Below are 19,847 nucleotides of genomic sequence, written 5' to 3'. Positions count from 1 at the left end.
CCCTTTATGATAATGATTGTAATGATAATAATGAACACTTGGATGAAGGATGAACAATCCCCTGTCCTGGAGTTGAATCCCTATACAGGTTAATTAGGAAAGATAACATCATTAGCCACTCTCATGCCTGCACAGAGAATTAATTGGATAAGATGGAGATTTAGGTCTATATTTAATCGCATAAATGATCAACGACAGCTTAGCCAGGTAATGGGAGGTCCAAATCGGTGGGCATCTTATTTAGATCACATTTAACCAGCTTAATGAGCAAAAAAGATCCCAGTGGTTTGTAAATTGGGTGCTGTAAAGATCCCCTTTGCATGAATGTATTGATTAAGATGTGCATTAATGATGTAATACTGTGCCTTGTTAGCTCCTGATTGTTTTAAGCATTGTGGAATAATCAAGCACATATGAATAAACAAAAGAGAATTCACAGCAATCATGAACTTCATATAAAACAAAACACTGGCTTCATATTTATATAGAAGAAATGAGGACTATTTATTGCTATTACATATAAACAATCTCTCTTCCTCGGTATGAAAAGGCCACCAATGGCCTGATGGCTTTGCAATCATAAATAAATCACACTGTTTGTAGCATTAGCTGGGGTTTATGATCTGTTCGAAGGGGAACATTAGCGTTAATATGCCTAATGCCAAAAGTGAGCGGGCCAATCCGCTGGGCGTTTTGCGCCTATCCTTCAGAGCAGCTGTAAAGCTTGCTGGGTTGTCTTTGGCTGAGAAATACGTTTGTCTGCAGTTCCCTCTAAATAATGCATGGAGAGAACTTTTGTGTGAGTTGTCATATACTACATAATGGATGTTTACAAAGCAGCGTGAGTACTTTACCTTCACTTTGGGGGAGTTCATTGTAATCTTCACAGAAAGGTGATAAAGCAGCCTGTTTTACCGGTAATATCTCCCGCTCCAGTGAAACAACAAGTGAACATCTCTTTAAAGGATCACCATGCCACAGTCCACATTAATAATGAAACATCATTTAAAACACAAACAGTGGAGCCATCTGGTAGATGAGACTGTCACACTGCAGAAACTTTATCTTGGCACAACTCAACGGTTACAGTATAGAAAATGGCATGCTTTAGACTTTGTCAGATATCTCTCTCTCCCTGAATTTAACACCGCTCCTACTTTTAACCGTGCGAGAACTAGTTTTCATTTTGCTTAACTTAATCTATAAAATAGCGTATAACTACCAGATGGTCAAGTAGAAACCTGAGATCGAAATGACGTATTTTATACACATGGGAGGTGTATAATTCAATTCGGACTTCATCTTGTACTTTTTGTTTCAGTGAGTGAAAGTGAACATGAGGAGGTTACATGAGACTATGTGTACATGTCTGTGTGTTGTTAGGCACTACGTCATCATTACCTTGGCGACTGAGTTGGAGCTGACCATGAAGACGGAGAATTTGGGCCTCACAAGGTAACATACCTCTTAATCCTAAAGAAAGACAATAAGCTTGTATACAGTTACTAATATAATGTGCTATTTATTTGCAATAGATCTTGTTTATAATCTATTAGGATCAAATGACATACTTTAGACAGAAATGTGCTCCGATAGGCATTAGTTGCTTAAAATGTACCTGTGCATGAGCGTGACTCACATACCCTTAATTCCCATACATAAAATACCTAAATAGCGTTGTGTGAGTTCACTCAAAAATACTCTTTTTCACTTCACAGTGCACTGATATATGCCTCCGTAAGTGTAATTTAAAGTGCAAAGAATACATTTAGAGTAAATATGCATGCAAAATATCGCTAATGCCGAATGAAGAAGAAAGGATCTGCCCCTCTTCTACCCTTATTGTCAGCTGTGTGAACTCTAAGTCTTGAGGGAGACTGGCTGTTGTTAGACACTAAGAAAAGGCCTCTGTCCACAAGCTAATAAAATATTCTTTGGTGCACGGTGCCCTGTCTCTCTGTGACTATTGAATTACACCCCTTATCCATGTTCATGGAAAAGAAAAAGAATGTCAAGCGAAGATTTCAGGTCGCACAATGCCATAGAAAAGGGGAAGTGCCTTGTGTGGTGCAACACAGACCCCACTGTCATTCTGGATTAGGGCTTGATTGAGCTTAGCTGAGTAGATGACAGAGGAGATGGTCATTCTCAGGGCAGGAGAAGGGGATGGAAAAAAGAGTTGCAGGTCAAATATAGTATCATGCCATTTTAGACGAACTATGTACATACTTGCTTTCTGTATAACTATTGTGTGATTTAAGCAGAAGGTCAATTGTTTTGGACATTTGCACTCATTATTTTTACACTTCAGGGTAAATAAATGACATCTCTCTCATTATACTCATTGTTTAATTTATGCAAACTATACAAAGTACACTTAATGCTAAAAAGGCCAGAGGATTTTGGGGTCTGACAGAAGGCTAAAAAGCCATTGATTAAAGGAGGTATTATTCAGAATTTTGCATAATTTTGAAGACCTTAAAACACTGGCTTGTGTATTTAGAAGGTCTAGGAAAAGTCACGGAGGGGCAGTTTTAAAAGCTGAGATATTTCAGCTCTAAAATTCAAAACAGCGATTAGTTGACAGCAGTTTTGTCTTTCTGCTGTTAAACTCTGACCAGAGCTGCTCATTCCTGACATGTTGCTGTGATTAAATGAGGAAACAGAGCTGTGGTGTGTGGGTCAAAAACAAATACATTTGCAAGGAAACCCAGTATGGATCACTTCGCTGCGTGCTGGCTGGTGTTGGAAGTGCGTGTTTTCATGGGTCTGTTGTTCAGTGAGCACATGTGATAATTTAACACAGCGGGGAACTCACACATAGCTATCTCTGTGGACTGAACAAGTACACTGGGATTTTTAGGGCTTTGTTGCATGTACTGTAATATATCTGGAGATGACTTTTGACAGAAACCCTGAACCTCACGCAGAAAAGTGAGTCAGTCATTTATGTGGTTAACTGCGATGTTGGCAATCTCATTGGTTAGGGAGCCAGTGTTTGGCAGGAGGAGTGCAGTTTTAACAACTAATGTAGTTATTTTTCTCACAGCATCACAATTTTACAGCCTGTATAAAACATTCACACACACAAACTTATACACACACGCACTTAAACACACACAGCTCTATTAGTAACCCAGGAAAATAGTTCAGCAAATTAAAAACAGGAATGCTAGGGTGTCTTTAATTCAATAAAATACACATGTAAAGGAAATGCTCCAAAGTACCTCTTTATCTAAAAGTATTATCCTTCTTTTGTGTCGCTGGTGATAAGCACCACTCGACACAAATAGACACAGCTGGAAATATAGCTAAAGAGTTTTAGTCTCCACAGTTGTTTACACAATCAAGTTTTTTTTGTGGGCCGCGATAAGGTGCATGGATATCCTGTGGTCTTTGCTTAGTTAATGTGTATGGACCGCACACTGGCTCTGCTTTCACTGAGTTATTACGCAGAGTGTAATTTGAAACAATTACAAAAACACTGGCCCACTTGTTACAACACTCATTTTCCCTCACATATACAAACCACAGATTCAATAGCTTTACATGTTTTTCAATCACACCCAGTGGAGCAGTGTTCAGTGTGAAAAAGTATAGCATTTCATCCTAGCTCGCATGGTATGGGATAATCTTTCACATTTTGCCTGGGGTTTGTTTTGCTATTTCAGCAGAAACTTGTGCAAGCCATGTGAATTACCATAGGAAAAGACGATAAAAATACCAAATGATATTGTATCAGATGTAAATGAATAAACTATTTGAATAATCAGGGCAAATAATTTGTTATCTGTGATAATAAATGGTGTTTATTGTCCTTTATTCTCCGAGATGCATTGCAGAGATAACAGTTTTAAACACACAAGCAGGAGAGAGATAGTGTAACGCTGCATGGAACGAAGGATTTTGTGCTGCACAGTAAGCTATTAAAAGAGCTCTAATAACATCAACAAACTTTGAATTATAAGGCAAACTTAAAGTTTCAGTTTTAAGTCAATAACTGACTCTCCTCGTGTGCAGCTCAGATCCTTGGGAGCCATACAGCATTAGATTCATTTTATTTGTTTTGACACATTTCTCACTGTATTTTCACACATTCTGTTTTGCAGGCCTTGCCATTGTTCAGAGATCAGGGTCAGCTAGCGATGATCTTTTGCAGTTTGTGGCGATGGACACCTTTAGCAGTGTGAGTACAGTTTCACTTCTGGCCCCTCGCAGCAGCGTAGCTGAGCACAAGGAGGTCAGGCCTTGTACCTCCATCACTCTCTCTCTGAAGGTGCTGGTGCAGTCTGACCATTGACATTTAGCATTCCTCTGTGCTGCCTCTGGGTTCTCAATGGGGGATTGAGGGGTGCAGAGGCCAGTGCCTGGTTCTCAAGGGCAAAAACAAAAAGGCTCTTGAAAATCCCAAGGAGTTCCCATGATCCTAGGAAAGACCTTGATCCGACCTGTGTTATATTTCCATTCCACGGATTAGAGCACACAAAAAAGTACATATTTGGCAGATTTATTTTGTCTTTCTGACAATGAATTGCAATGTTTTCCTTGACTGGCACTGGCATATCTGGCATGGTGATTTGGTAATGATGAAAATTTGTATAAGTTTGGCAGTTTAGTTCAGGAATACTTCATGGCCTTCACTGACATTTCTAAATCAGTGCAGAAGCTTATAGTGACATTTTATGGTGGAAAGTTTTCAAAGTCATTTTTCAAGGTTTTTTCCAGTAACATACATAATCTGTTAGCATCAAAGGAGCACACATGCATAAATAATTGACTAATTCACTTAAAGGGGGCCAGCGTAGATTAATTAAGCTTGAATACTAATTATGTTTTCTGTCTACACCAACTAACGTGGTTGTTGTTTAATAAGAAAACTGTTTGGTGGGTCACAATTACCGTGCACATATATGGCTGCTCTATAAATTACGATGGTTTCACATTTTAAGGCTAGACTTGGCTTTGTATGCCTTTGAAACAAAATGCTAACCTTATCTTCAGTGATTTGAATAAGGATGCTTTGTAGATTTTTTTCATTATTCTTATGACATTTTATTGATATGGCCATTTTCATTATGTTGCTAGATAAAAGAGATTTACTATAAACATGAAAACAAAATCAACTTTTATTCCCTTATTGATTCAGCGATGCCTTCAGTCTCATCTTTATTATGTCTTTTATGATTTTACTACAACCTATTATGACATATATTTACACATATATTTATATCAAGACTATCATTTCATTCACCTTCACAATCATTTACTTTCCAATTCTGATCAGTGCCACTCACAAGAACCCACTGGCAGAAAAGCCAGAAAACAAACCCAAATCTAATATTACGGGATCTATAAATACAAATTAGAACTCAACAAAGAAACATGTGCAGGGGATCTCTGTGTAAAGCTCTTAAAACTCCTGTCATTTTCAGTAACACTCTTGTCCTTGACTCCTATGCCTGGTGCACAGGGTGCTTGTCTGGAAATGGTAGCTTTAAGTAGCTCTGTGAAGCCGAGGTTTTGCTGTCTACGCTCCCCTGGCAAGCAGCGCGCACAGGGACAGAGGAAGACAGCTCAAAGCTGGGGCCTTGTTTACAGCTGCGTGGGGAAGAAAACAGGCAGACGTAAATGAGGGTTGACGGTTTCATGAAGCACAATTGGTTGATGGCAGATTCAATGTGACTGGGCTGAACTGGGCGATGATCCGTACAGTATGCAAAATTCACTTTCTAGCTGGTCTGTGCCCACCAGCCCCTAGCAGCAAGCGGTCTTCCCCAAGCCCTTCTAGCTATGCCTTTGAATGCAACAAGAACTGAACAAGGCATTGTTGTGCTCAATTCCTTTTGACAACAATCACATTTAAAAAAGAAAGAAAGGGGGGAAAAAAAGTCATGGATGTTTTTTTGTCACCAGTTATAAATGATTTTTTTCTCGTGTTGACTGCAAAGTAAGCATTTTGTGTGCGGCACAGTGAAGGGGGAGAGTGGCGTGGTTTAAGGGGCCATGTATAGATGCCTTCAGATGGCAAGAGAATGAGCTCGCAGGGTATTTTGCCATGCTACTGTATATGTATGTTGTAATATATCCAAATATCTTGGCACGTGGTTTTGGTGCAGCACCACAAATCAAACATTTATGTGCAATGTAACAGCCCTCACAACCCTGAAGTATTAATCAGCTATTCCTAGCCCATCCTACCCCTAAAACTTCAGTTTATTTCATGAACCTTTATAGTTTTTTTTTTTCTCCTCAGGATTGAATTGTTGTTTATCGTTGTAGAAATGCAACATCTGCATGTTCCATCCGGTTATGGCACATTAAACAACAGTCCTTGTATTACAAGGAGCATGCTGGCAATATCAGTGGGATCTAGGAAGCAAGATGAGAACCAGGCATTTTTCTTAGCTCTCTAGACAGAGAGGCTCACATGGCGCTGTGTGGATTAAATTTTTAGTGACAATGACCCAAAGCTTTAGGCCTGGGGTGTATGTACTGTACTCCTTCTGTGTACTTTTCCTTGTGTATTTACAAGGTTGTTGTTTTTTTTTTCGTTTTCTAAATGTAACTGAACTTAAGGCAAGAATACATTCATAGGAATCAGAGGACTTATTGACATTTGCAGGACATGGAGCTAATTTACTTTGCTTAGTGAGAAACATGGGCACTGTTAGAAATGTGACCAAAACAAAACTGTGCCCGGAGGAGAACGAGTATGAAAATGGAAAATGAATAAAAGCACTATAACAAACTTTCAAAGAAAAAAAAAAAAAAATCTCAATTAATCTGGAAATTTTACTGACTGGTGTTACATTGCAGTGTTGATGATGGTATTCTAGATTATTCTGGGCATTAATAAGGGTGATAAACAAAATACATTTGCATAATCTAAGATAAACATAATGTGATTTCTCCTTTGATTTTTGCTCATTTCTCCAAAGAGACTTTAGCCCCCGGGGCAAAAACAATAACTTAAATAATAACTTAAATAAAGAGTGTTATCCTCCTTCATTATTCTACTATGATGATTGATTACTTTAACAAATATATCAACTCCAACAATAATTGTATGTGACATTAAATGATTTAACAACAATCGGTATTAAGTAAAAATAGAAATTACTGCAGAGATGTATTTAGTCATTAAGGTTTTCAGAATTGGCTTCAGGTTCCAATAACAATCAATTAAATTCTGTATAATGAATGCAAATGTCATGTAGCTTATTTAAATGACTTTAGTTTACAACAAAATATTGTTAAAGTAGCCTTATATAATACATTTGTATTATGACACATACTTCACTTTATTAGTAAAATAACCTGATTAATTTTCCCATAATTGTTTCAGGGAGTTTGTCAATTTGCATGTAAGCACCCAAACTATATTTGTTTTACAAAAAGGTGTGAAAGGTGTAAGAAGAGTAAGACAATAAAAGAAGAAGAAAACACAGGGAGACAATAACCACTGATGCAGAATTTGCCAGTCTCATAATCAGAGACACAGAATGTGAAACTCAGAAAAACTGATTGGTACCAAGTCGAAAAGAAAATGGTTTTTAAATAAGTAACAATTAGATAAGCATTAATCTCAGTGGTATAAATGAATGTCTTGCTGTAGGGCTTGTTGAATGTAAAAACAGATTTACAAAAACTCCTCTTACCAGATTGGTCTGGAAGTAGTCCTTCTCTATTTTAATTGCTCTGTCATTTGGAGTTGAAATAAGCCCCCCACTCATTCTGCCCCTTGATTTTGCCTTTGAAATTAAATATTGTATACAAATACATGCTGTTCATGGGCATGAGCACAGTTCATCATTGGAATCTGCATAAAATGATGCTTAAAAAGCTCCATACGCTTTGAGCAACAGAGCTCTTTTATATGGTGCATTCTTATGTAAACATATCCATAACGAAAACAACTACTTATGCCTTTTACCTCAGCTTTCTTATTGTTCTGCTCGTCCGCAGAAACGAGAGAAATGTGGGACTGCAGACTTTGTTCCACATACTCTTGATTTCAAAGAAACCCATACTTGCTTTCATACATTCCTCCTCCTTCCTTCCATTCCATGTCTATGTAGACCACCTACAACATAAGTTACAAAATACAAAGGGAACTGACACAGTGTTATTTAAAGACTATTTTTCTCCCTCCTTTCGGGATTTTTTAGGTTGAGTTCATGTGAATGGAAGTAATGAGAAGTGTGCCTGGATTTCCATACTCATTTGCACACCAATGCTGTGTACCCTCATGCAGCCTGTGTAAAAATGCATAATTTTCCAGGAGTGAGCGTTGTTGCCCATTCATTTTAGAAACAAGGAGGAAGTATTTTAATGTGACCTTCATTACACATTCATGTCAACTTTTCTTATCTATTTATGATTAAATTCTTTTCCACTCCTGTTGTTCAATTAGTGCTTGACCCCTTTAGCGGCGATGTAAATTAAATGACATTTTAGTGTCGTCCCATATTTAAAATACTGCGTTAGTTGCGGATCATAAATGATGATCTTCATTCTGCAGCTAATTTATTCATTTAACAATTTCCCTCCAGAAGTTACAGCAGAAGGCTCTGCAGCAACCTAAGCAGAAGAAATCCAAGTCGGCTGAATTTCTGATGGGTGAGTCCTGCTTGATGAGTTATTGCTCATAATTTGTGTAAGGATTAATTAACTAATTACAGACAAATGGCTTTGGGCTAAATTTTGCTCTTGCTTGTCAGGGCGCAATTTGTAATTATTTTAATCATTTCTTCTTCTTCTCTTTTTTTTCTCCTCCTTTGCAAGATTCTGATTTAATTTTAACCTAATTGTGTTTTAGTGTCATTCGAGGAGGATGCGCTTGAACATTTTGGGGCAGAGAAATCACCAATAGAAAAATACTGTTGTCATTAAATAAACTGTTTGTTTTTTTTAATGATTTACTTTGACCTAACCGTTGTGTTGCCCCTCTATGTGAGCGTTTGTATTGTTATTTATGTTTCTACTTATTCTGTCAGGGAGAGAGGAGAGAGCTGCTCTGGTGGGCATAGAAAACCCAGCCTTCGATGGAGAAGGAAGCACCGAGCTTTCCGTTCCTCCGGTTTGGCTGGGGAGAGAAATTCGAGGTGACAGGCCAGATAGCACCCTTGCAGCTCACCAAAAAAAAATGGAGCTGCAAGCCCCTGCCAAAGAAAGAGGTGAAGCTTCATTCTTCATTAGACTCAAATTTGTTGACAGTAGATGTGTTCCTGATCTAACCTTTTACTTACTCCCTCTTTCTTTCTCTCTCTCTCTCCATTCGGGGGGCCCTTGGTCCCTGCATTCCAAAACAAGCGTGTCCTAACAAGCAACCCTCGTATAACTTCTTCCTCCGCTGGAGAACGCTGCAGTAGTGGGTGTTCTATCTCTATCTAGAAGTACCCTCGACACAATCAGCCTTGACTCCCACTCTCGGCTACATGCCTTGTGGTGGGCTGGAGTCATAGGAGAGTGCATTTACATACGCTACTACGCTACCAAGCCGATCCGCTGTCTGTGTGGTGTACTCACAACGCCCCCGAAACACGGCTTAAGGCCAATCAGGCATACGAATATGCCCCCTTATAATTCAGTATGTCAGGGAGAACTCTTGAGGAATGGGATGGTAAATTAGGATGCGTTCAAGGTTGCCAGCGTGCCAGTTTTGTCAGGGATGAGTCACATGTTAGATTCTTGATTTAATGTGGTTTATTTTGCTTTTGCAGTGCATGGCTAGTAATTATTATCCATTATTGTCATGTTGGTTGATTAATGCAAGAGAGGTAGGTTTACACTTTACCATGGTGTGTGGAACTGACCAACATATGAACAAAAATATTTTCTCTCTGGTCAAGTAAGCCGGACCATAAACATAACACATAAGAGACTGATGCCACATTTAAACCATGAATTAATAAAGCCTTTCTAAACTTGCTTTAGCAAAGCAATCAATTATTGCAGAAGTTAATGTCTTTTTTAATTTTGTTTTTCAACCGTATATCATATTTACATCATGTATCATATTCATTTATTTTGGTGTTGAAAACAATGACAACATGGATGCAGTCCAGTGTATCGGTAAGGTCACATGGCACATATAACTGACAGCAAATGTCTGTTTGGGGTTGCATGTTGTAACTTTTTAGCGTTAAACTGTAGATAACTGAGTAATACTGGAGGCGGAACAATGGAACCCTGCATGTACTCATCATTTACTGGACACTTCATTGCTCACTCCGTTACATCGACCGCAGAGAAGTGATGCATTATAATTCGAATCCTCTCTCCATTTTAGAAAAGTCACTGCAAACTTTTTGCACATTTCTGTTCACATGTTTTCGGTCACTTTGAATTTCTGCTTACAATAACCTCTGTAGAAAAAGTATGTGGCAAAAAACAAAACCAAAACAAATTTCCCTTGGCTTAGATGGAAATGCAGCATTGTAGAATGCACATTGTAGAGAACACATTTAAAACACATAGGTGTGTTGTCTTTGATTAGATTATGAATTGATAGTAGATAATAAAACCATCTCAGAAATGTACTGCAATTTTGTGATCAGTTTGAATGAAAACTACATATTTCACTATATCTTTATCAAAAAAAAAACAAAAACAAAACAAAACCAAGAAATAAAAAACAGAGAAGAGGTAGATGATAACGCCCTATTGTTTTACATACTACAGCGATGTCTCCGTTATGTTCCACCATAAAATCCTATTTAAAGAAGGAACAAATATTCATCAAATTAAGAAAACAAAACTAACCCTAATTCTCAAAAAGTTTTACTGGGACAACAGTATTCACTATCTCTTAGTGCACCAACATAGACGTTTCCTTGAAAATATATTGGCATGCTGATGATTAGAGATGAGTTAAGTTCTTGATTTTTCTCTCTTTTTTGCCCTATTAATTGGAAATGTAAATTAGGCCACTTGCCATACCCTTAAAGCATACAAAATGAACTAAGCCATATGGTAGTTTATTGATATTAGAGCTCAAGAAAATGTAATACATTTCAGACCCACAATGTAACTGTTTAAATAGGTTTTTGCTGGTAACAGGGTTGTGTCAAGTTCATGTACACATGCGCGGTGTCTAAAAGGGTATTATTCTGTATGTATCACGTGCTATGTGTTTTATAGGTTCATAATATCTTTGCAGTTATTGCACTGAATACAGGATTTAGATAAACAAACTTACACAAAATAAGCAACACTTTCTCATTAGAAAGTGTGAATATACATATCAGTTCAGTAACTCCTATGCCTTTACTGGAAAAATCTGAAGGCAGATCGTTCCATGTTTGTGCCACATCTATTCGGCCTTTACCAAACTCTTTCATTAACTCTCATCCCTTGTTAACAGTAACTCTGGTTGGCAAGAAGTGCTAGTTATTGATATTGTGCATGTAAGAACAGGGAATTGAAGAATTTTCATTAGAGAGATGAACTGGAGGACAGCCAGACTATTTAGGTAAATCACAGATATGATTCAAAAGGCGATCCACGAAGCCACTACCATTATGCAAATTTGTATTTGAAAAAAGGGTTTCATAACCTCAGAGCTATTTGCAGAGAAATTGTTCAAACTCTCTGTTAACGATGTAGAGGGATTTAACGTGAATTTCACAGTCAATTTATGGCACCGTTGAGGAGTCATATGCCTGCTCCTTGTTTAATAAGTATTTCAGTCTGACTGTTTAACTTAGGGTAAGGACAGAGTGTGAAAACCTCTAGCACATATTTCACATGAGCACGAAAGAATCCCAGTGAGCTTTTTTTGGGTAGTGGCCTAGTGGGCCAGCGGTGCTCCTATGCAAACACACTTACTCACATTTTTATGCATCCAAGCGCCGATACCCTCAGTCGTCTATAAAGGCGATCCTTGTGTGGAATATATAACATGATTTAATGCACCGTGCATTTTTTTGCCCCACAACCTGAGAAATACAAGTAAAGCAATTTAGATTGGAGTGAAATATTCAAGGCCTGTAATGAGAATGATTTGGGGTTAAGAAAGCTGCTTGGTGGGGTGTACCCTTAATAGAAAGACCCCGGAGCCATTGGATTCCCATAAACTCTGTGGAGCAGACTTGATACCCATAGGTCAGTGATTGCTAATAAGAAGTCAATGAGACATGGGCTCAGGTTATTTTCCTTTGGATCTGCTCCTCCAAACTTGCCCGGTCCTCTAGGCCGCTGACCTCGGAGTATTTAGATGGTATTGTCTTTGAAATTCCAGGTACTTTTGAGCTTGTAGACTTTCTCATTAGTTCCTTTTGAACACGGCAAACATATGGCAGTCGTATTTAAGAGATTGCCTGCCGTGACCTTTTGCGGCATGCTAATTAGGCCCCAGAGCACCGCAGGCCGTGGAGAGGTGCACTGAGAAACCCAGCAGTCTCTTTCCCAGTTCTCTCTTTCTGCCTCTGTACTCCTGTCTCATCTTGGCTCTGCCTTATCTGGTAGCAGCCGCTGCCCCTGCCCTTCGACAGTGTGGGTTTCAAAATTAACATTTCGCTTCATGTGCTTCTAATAACCACTAACCTGAACCTGTACAACTCCCCTCCTTCCTTCCCCACCAACCCCCCTGCCAACTCCCAACCCCTCTTTTTCTCATTCTCTTGCCTCTCGCACTTTCCACAGGAAAAAAACGTGCCCAAAATTACTTTGACCCGTCGTCGGCAGAGCAGACAGACCCAAGGCATCGCAGCATGGCTGGGGTCAGCGCTGAAGATGAGCTGGAATTAAGTATGCCATTCTCTGTCATAATAGTTCTCCTCGGTTCATTAAAGTGAGGTGAGAGAGATCACTGGTAGCAGGCCGCCATTTGTGATGGCAGAACAGTCTATGTAAATACACCAAGTGATGGCATCACTAGATTGGCTTCCCAACTCGCTGTCATTGACGAAGGTCATGTATCATTGGTCAGTTTTCATTTCACCGTGGCTTTTTCTTTCCCCTGTCAAATGACACACGCAGAGCCATATCAATAGTTTGCAGCCCCCTTCTAAAGTAGGCCTATTAAAAGCGAGCTCTTGGGAGCCAAGTAATATGCATGTTATAATGAAACATGGCTATTAATGGAGAAGCCATTTCACCTGTATCTTTTGGATATCACTGCCGTGTAATATCAAAGGATTCGCCAAACCAAATCTCATCACATGATGACAGGCCGGCTAACAGGCATGTTAATGCTCCTATTTCATTACCCCTTACCATACACTTGATTTTCACCCCTCTCCAGCCACGGCTAATATCTCTGGTTTGCATGTTAAGATGTGGTTTAGATTGACTTGTCTGATAAGTAGAAAGTAATTTTGAAGCACACAAATGCATGTAATTTTCTAGCACCTTTGAAGGTGTGCTCATTTTATAATTGTTTTGACTTGTAGCAATATTGAATGCTGATGAGAACAGGCTGTATCAAAGAATGGCTGCATTGCTGGATGAAGATGACACCTTCATAAATATACCTGGTATGTCTCCCAATATCACTGTACTACCATATACTGATGATTTGCAAGCAGTTGGTTGGTTGTCTGAAATAAGGATACACATTTTTTCAACTTTAATTTATTTTACTTTTACATTACATTACTTCTAGTCTACCATTCTGCAACTTTTGAACCATTTGTGTCTTATTTTTCCTGGTGATATACTGATATAAAAAAACACATTGAACGTTTTAACACCATTAAACCAAATAACCAAAGTTACTACTTGAAACAGTGACAAAGGTAATGCAGTATTTCAGTCTTTAGGCACAGCATCTTTAGGAAAAGCTCAAATCGGTGGAATAAACAACCCAGACAGAAATAAGACTCTACATTTCCACTAATACTGAAAGCAGCACTAATATAGAACAAAGAATAAGACTAGAAATGGACCCTCACTAGTAGTCAGTGCTTTCCAAGCACAGTCTCACAGTAGGCGTGTCTTTTCTCATTAGCTCACTTTCATTTAAATATGTTGCCAACCAGGCAACATTGAGGTGGTTTAAGCTTAGCATTGTTCTGGGTGAAGACAGTCGCACCAGATCCTGTTGACATGACGTACATCTCCCTTGTAATTCCAGCGCACAAGTGATGGGCTTAGGCCCGCTTCAACACGGTAGAATTTAGCTGGCTCGTATTATTTGCCATTGTCTCGGATTTAGCTGTACCACCGAGATTAGCAGCCCCATCCATTGTCTTGGAATGTTCATGAAATCCCACAGAAAAAGTAAAGAGGATCTTGGATTAACAGTTCCTCTATGCAATAGGCTGAGACACGGAAGGAAAGAGAGAGAGGGAGAGGGCGAGAGAGAGAGAGAGAGAGAGAGAGAGAGAGCTCTTACTTCTGTACCGTTGGAGTCCAACTGCGGTGACTGCCAGTAAGCACTTCACCAAGTTACAATAGACTTCAAGACAATCACCTTATGCTGTTGTATGGATGCCTCCCACCGGTGTAGGCCGCAAGTCTTCTTTGCAGCTGCAGAACCGGCTCAGTGTATGTCAGCACTGATCCTGACATTTTGTGACTACTTCTCAGGCTTTTGTCTTTGCTTTTACAGCCTGCCACAAAGCACCGTGCACATTTCACAAGAAAGAGCATGAATAAGACAAAGTATTAATAAAATGGACAGTGGCCAGTGCTGTAGACATTTTTTTCAATAAAAAAAAATCCTGGAGAAATCCCTTCTGTCTGTCTAAGATCTTCAGTTCTTCCTTTTTATCTCGATAAATTCTATTGCTTTGGCTTGGAGATGAAAGAACACAGAACTGGCATTCTATTCATTCAAGTTCTCTGTAAGGCGTTAGGCATTGATATCAGCTTCTATGTGAAAAGCATTAGGCAGTGATAACAGCTTTGGCTGTTACACATATTGGACTGCACACGTTGAATACACAGATGCTCAAAGAATACCTCATACTGAAAAGACACACACACCAAGCAGGTTAGCTACTGTAGATGATATTTCTCTGCTTTCAGTAATGAATTCTCGGTTTCTAACTAGAAACTGGTTCACGTATCATGCAGAAGAAAACTTTCTATGTACGGTCTTGTTATTCACAATTTGCTCATGGAGGTTGCTGAGTAAAAACATGTTTAGTTTTTTTTTTTACATGAAATTAGCTTCAAGAGCTAAGAGACACTTAAATGATAGCAGATACTACCTCTTCCTTTGATTCTGTGCATAAAAACAGATTAGATATCTGTACTCAGTTCTACAGCATCAGTTCAACCTTATGTACCCTACTCTACATCTGCTCTCCAGTTAAAAACCTCAAGTTGTTTATTTCATTATAAAATTCCAGTCATGCATTTTGTCTAATTTTTGCATGATTTCAGATGAAGTATGAGATATTTCCATTGCTTGAATAAACAACTGCGAGCATATTAGCAAAAAAAATAGCAAAGCAGGCTGATGTGGTCCTTCTTCAGTGCCCATGTCGAACCAAGTGTGTCCGTATGAAAATGTCAAGATGAGGAATAAAAATGCTTTAAGAGTGGATGTGAATATCACATTGTATGTTATTGTTTCAGAGTAAATCATTATCCACCTGCGTAAGTGTCTGTATATACATACAGTGCTCATCTCTGTGAGTGTGTGTCTGTCTCTGGATGTGTTAAGTATGCGCATCCATCAGTATGTGTATGCGCATGTGTGTGTGTGTGTCTCTGTGTGTGTGTGTGTGTCTAGGTCTGTGTATACCCACTGATGCGTAACTCTCCAGGTACGCTGCTAGCCTCCAGGGATGAGGAGGTGTTGGAGGTGAAGGCGGGTGATCTGGTGCTTCAGCGGCGACTGCTGCTCCATGGTGGTGGTGATGCCTCGGGCTCCAGGCCCTCCCAGGCCCACACCATTGCCAAAACCCAGGCTGGGGCTAGTGCTGGGCTGGGAGGAGAGGCTGGACTCAAAGCAGGGGGGACGGTAATGGGCAGAGAGAGCACTGTAAAAAGTAATGCTACGCTTTTTATTTGTTTTTATATTTGATTTCTTATGTGGAATGGCATTATGGCAGTATAGTATTACACTACTAAATATAATATAATAATGTAAAATATTTTTTTTGCACATACGCAATATGAAATCAATCATTAAGGCAATATTATATATATATATACACATATGATATATATATATAAATGATAAATACGGTCTGGGATGCCACTGTATTATTTCTTGCAGTGAGCACAGCTAAGGAGGTGATCCCCCACTACGCCCAGCAGCTGAGAGAGCTTGTGCGGCCTGACATGATCACGCTTGGCAGCCTTTCACTGCAGCAGGTCAGGGCTACAAAGAGGAATATCTGTGTCATCATCCCATATTCACCAGCACATCAGCCATGTCCATTATGCTGTGTATCAGTGGCTTTGGCTAATGGACATAGAGAGCGTGCATGTGTGCGTGTACATTTATCTGTTTAGTCTATTCACATGCCTACGTGTATACGTACGCGTGTGTTACATACTCGGCTTACTAATTTTCGTTCTCTTTCTTTCCATATCTGCTTTTTTTTTGCTCTACTTTTTGTCCCCAACCTTTTCCCCCCCCTCCACTTTTACCTTTATAAAACTTCTGCATTTCATTTTCAGTGCAGATGGTTTGAATCTCAGCTGAATGCACTCATGTGAAATTGCTTTTTGTAGAAGATGCATTCAAGGTTAGATAACTTATTCATCCTCAGCTCAGAATAAGTGTATGGATTTCAGTGATATAATCTATGCTACATATGATATCCTCACACAATTCATTTATTTGTGGAGACAGTTTTGTTCTTTGAACTTTGTTGTGCATTATTATGTATATTTGTTTCTGACAGAAGCTGAATTTCCTTGGTTCTTTACCCATCTTGTAGTCTTTTCAGGAAAAATAGAGCGTGACTACTTTTTATTTTCCAACTGGGGAGCAGGGATATTGTGAACTAGCATTAAGATCTCAAGCTTCTTTCTAAGCAAGTGCTTGTATTCCATCAGTAAGAAAAGAGATGGGAGAGGATATAAGAACATGGGGTTACCATTGTGTTGGCCAATCTAGATTGCAAAGAAACCCAAACATTAACGCATGTGTAAACAGAATGCAGAACTTCTATCCACCGTATTTTTAGTTATAATCTCACTTGAAAAGAGAGTAGGAGTAGCAAATTATATGAATAGAAAGTCAACGTAATTGGGAAAAAATGGTTCAACAATGTCTCCCCATCACTTGGAAGCCACAGCAACAGTTGACTCATCCTCCCTTACTGGATAATCAGTGGCATCTACTGTGTACTGTATCAGTATTGGGATCAGTGTTATCTTTTTCTGCCATAATATGTATGCGCTCTCCTACTGTTTCCACACCCACCTCCCATTGAAAGCACATTATCCACCAGAGATTTCACATCTATTTTAAAAATAATAGTGTTTTTCTTCTTTCTCTATTCTGCTGTACAAAGCCTCTACAGGGCGAGACGCTGTCACTTAGCAGTGTCAATGCGTCTGAATGGGGAGTGTGAATGTGCTGACTGAATGTAAAACCGGCAGAAATACTCATCAAACGCTACATGTCTTTAGGGCCTGGCTCAGTATCGATTGCCTGCAGATTGCATTACAGTTGCTCCTTGTGCTTAATTCTGCCATTATGGTGCACCGCACTGTTTCATAAAGCTGCATCCAAAGAAACTGTGTATGTGTATTTACACGTATTTTCAGCAAGCAACTCAGAAAGGACCACTGAAGAGGAGTGAGTGGGCTAAGAGGAAGAAGAGACTAATGGCCTTCTTCACTGGGAATGTTAAGGTAAAGGCCCATGTGCTGTAACATGTATGAAGGATGTGTTTTTTTTTTATTTATTTACAGGACATTAACTATGGGAATGTATGCTGGTTATAGTTCATTTCACAAGCTCAACATCCAATCATGCTCTACTCTTTCTTATTTGTCCATAACATAAACCCACCAAATGCCAATGCTTAAGTGCTTATATGTAATATTTCATTACAGCCAGTGACAGAAATTAATAATATGTTGGTTAACACATTGACACTGTTGGTTAACACATCTGCTTTGATTTTTCAAAGGAGCCTCATTCACAAAGAGACTGTGATGAGGCACTAAGAGAAGCACCACAACCCAGGCTGGACACACTGCTTCAGTGGTAAGTCCAGCAAATTTCATATTTCTCCCCATATGTACAATTGATGTCATATGACTCTAATCATTAATTGTGCGAAAAGCATTTGTATTCCCACTGACATTCGAAAAAGGCATGTAATTCATGTGTCCTTTGCATGGCTTCTCCTGTCGACGGTCATTGCATTGTGGGAAGCATGGCTCGAGGGGAGAGAAATCTGTCCATGTCATTGGGCTTGGAGGCGCATCAATTCTTGCTCCATCCACTTTAGTCAGAGATCACACATCAAATCTCGTGGCGAGGGCCCCGCGGGCAGCCAGCTTAGCATGTTTAAGTTTTTAGTAATTATGGAGTACCATGCTGGCTGACATGATAAAATCAAGAAACTACTGTACACATCAGTATCCCCTCTTGTGTTTGGTTGTTTTATGGGTGGGTGATAGTCGGACACCAGCTCTGTCAGATGAATGTGGTTCAGAGTTTAGCAAGATGACCTCCTCTTGACAGCCTTGAACCCTGTAAATTCCTTCTGATATCAATGGTGGGTGGCTATTAGACATGGGAGACTTTCTATGCATCACCTAAGGCTACATCTGCCTGAAATTTAATGAGAAATGATTTCACTTTTTCATCCCTACGCCTATGAAAGTAAAAAAAAAAAAAAAAAAAAAAAGAGGAGAGACGCGGAGCTGACTTGTGGTTTTTGTAACAAATGTGTAATTCATTTGTTTCCACTGTTTCTGATTTAATGGAGGTCGAGTAATTGCATTAGGAAGCACATTGTGCCTTGTTGTGAACTGATGAAAGCACATGTAATACTTTTGATAGGCGAACAGAGAGGAGGGAGAGAGGGAGAGAAAGGAAAGAAAGACCCAGTGCCTGCCTTTGATGCCGAGCATTTATTTGCTGAATTATCCTTCCTTTTACAAGCATCTTATCCCCAGTCACAGGCAGGCCAGGGCCCCTGTGATATTGCTTTATTTTGAGGAATTAAGAGAGGTGGCGAGGAGACAGAGCGAAGCAACCGCTTATTACATTACCACTGATAAGATTGAAAGGCCGAGAAAGGCAGAGACAGAGAGCGAGAGAGAGAGAGAGAGAGAAAGAGAGAGAGGGACCCAGTGGAAAGTGTTTTGTTGTGGTGTTATTAGATTGAGCTGCTGTTGGCTACAGAGTGGAACAACAGAGTCCAAAATGCAGGTGGCTGTTAACAGGGTTAGCCTCGTGTGTTTGTGTGTGCTGTATACATGTGCGCGTTTGTGCATGCAGCAGCAGAGCCACTGAAAGCCTGTCACTCAGAGCGCTGGGGGAAGGCCAAGACGAAGCGATGGCCAAATACGGCCAGATGACAGAGCTCCCAGAATGCTCCTCCTCAGCATCACGGCCCCCGTGGCAGGTAAGATATGTTGGAGACACGCATTTTGTAGGAACAGAAAGCACCCAAACAGGAAGTGACATACCCCTTCATCTCTAAGAGGGTTGTTTCACAGGAGGAGATATTGATCCTGAAATGTTTACAGTCAAATGATGTAATTATGTGAAATCCTGTGATGAATGGGACCTGTTGGAGATTGTGAAAATCACATCCCTTATATTCTAGTTTTTCGAATTCCTTCACTGCTTTCATTACACCAGTGGGTATTGTATGTGCACATGCCTATTGCCTACACAAAAGCTCACACATTCACACACGGGCACTATAGCAAAAAGGCTTCCACATAAAGAATGCTAACTATCCAGCGACATT

The 19,847-nt window shown here is 39.6% G+C and overlaps 1 protein-coding gene across 1 annotated transcript in view; it reads left to right on the top strand.

Moving 5' to 3' along the window:
- The first annotated feature begins 1,252 nt into the window (after positions 1–1,252).
- ofcc1 (orofacial cleft 1 candidate 1) overlaps positions 1,253–19,847 on the top strand; it is a 77,882-nt gene continuing 59,287 nt past the window's right edge. Inside the window, exons 1-12 of the mRNA XM_070853337.1 lie at positions 1,253–1,257; positions 1,384–1,455; positions 1,719–1,737; positions 8,553–8,623; positions 9,001–9,176; positions 12,646–12,750; positions 13,395–13,478; positions 15,720–15,944; positions 16,175–16,272; positions 17,680–17,766; positions 18,048–18,121; positions 19,376–19,496. Coding sequence (XP_070709438.1) covers positions 1,253–1,257; positions 1,384–1,455; positions 1,719–1,737; positions 8,553–8,623; positions 9,001–9,176; positions 12,646–12,750; positions 13,395–13,478; positions 15,720–15,944; positions 16,175–16,272; positions 17,680–17,766; positions 18,048–18,121; positions 19,376–19,496 — 1,137 coding nt within the window. The remainder of the gene's footprint in view (positions 1,258–1,383; positions 1,456–1,718; positions 1,738–8,552; positions 8,624–9,000; positions 9,177–12,645; positions 12,751–13,394; positions 13,479–15,719; positions 15,945–16,174; positions 16,273–17,679; positions 17,767–18,047; positions 18,122–19,375; positions 19,497–19,847) is intronic.

The sequence above is a fragment of the Pempheris klunzingeri genome, chromosome 21, assembly GCF_042242105.1.
Source record: "Pempheris klunzingeri isolate RE-2024b chromosome 21, fPemKlu1.hap1, whole genome shotgun sequence".
NCBI classification, from domain to species: Eukaryota; Metazoa; Chordata; class Actinopteri; order Acropomatiformes; family Pempheridae; genus Pempheris; species Pempheris klunzingeri.
This window is presented reverse-complemented; position numbering and strand designations above follow the sequence as displayed.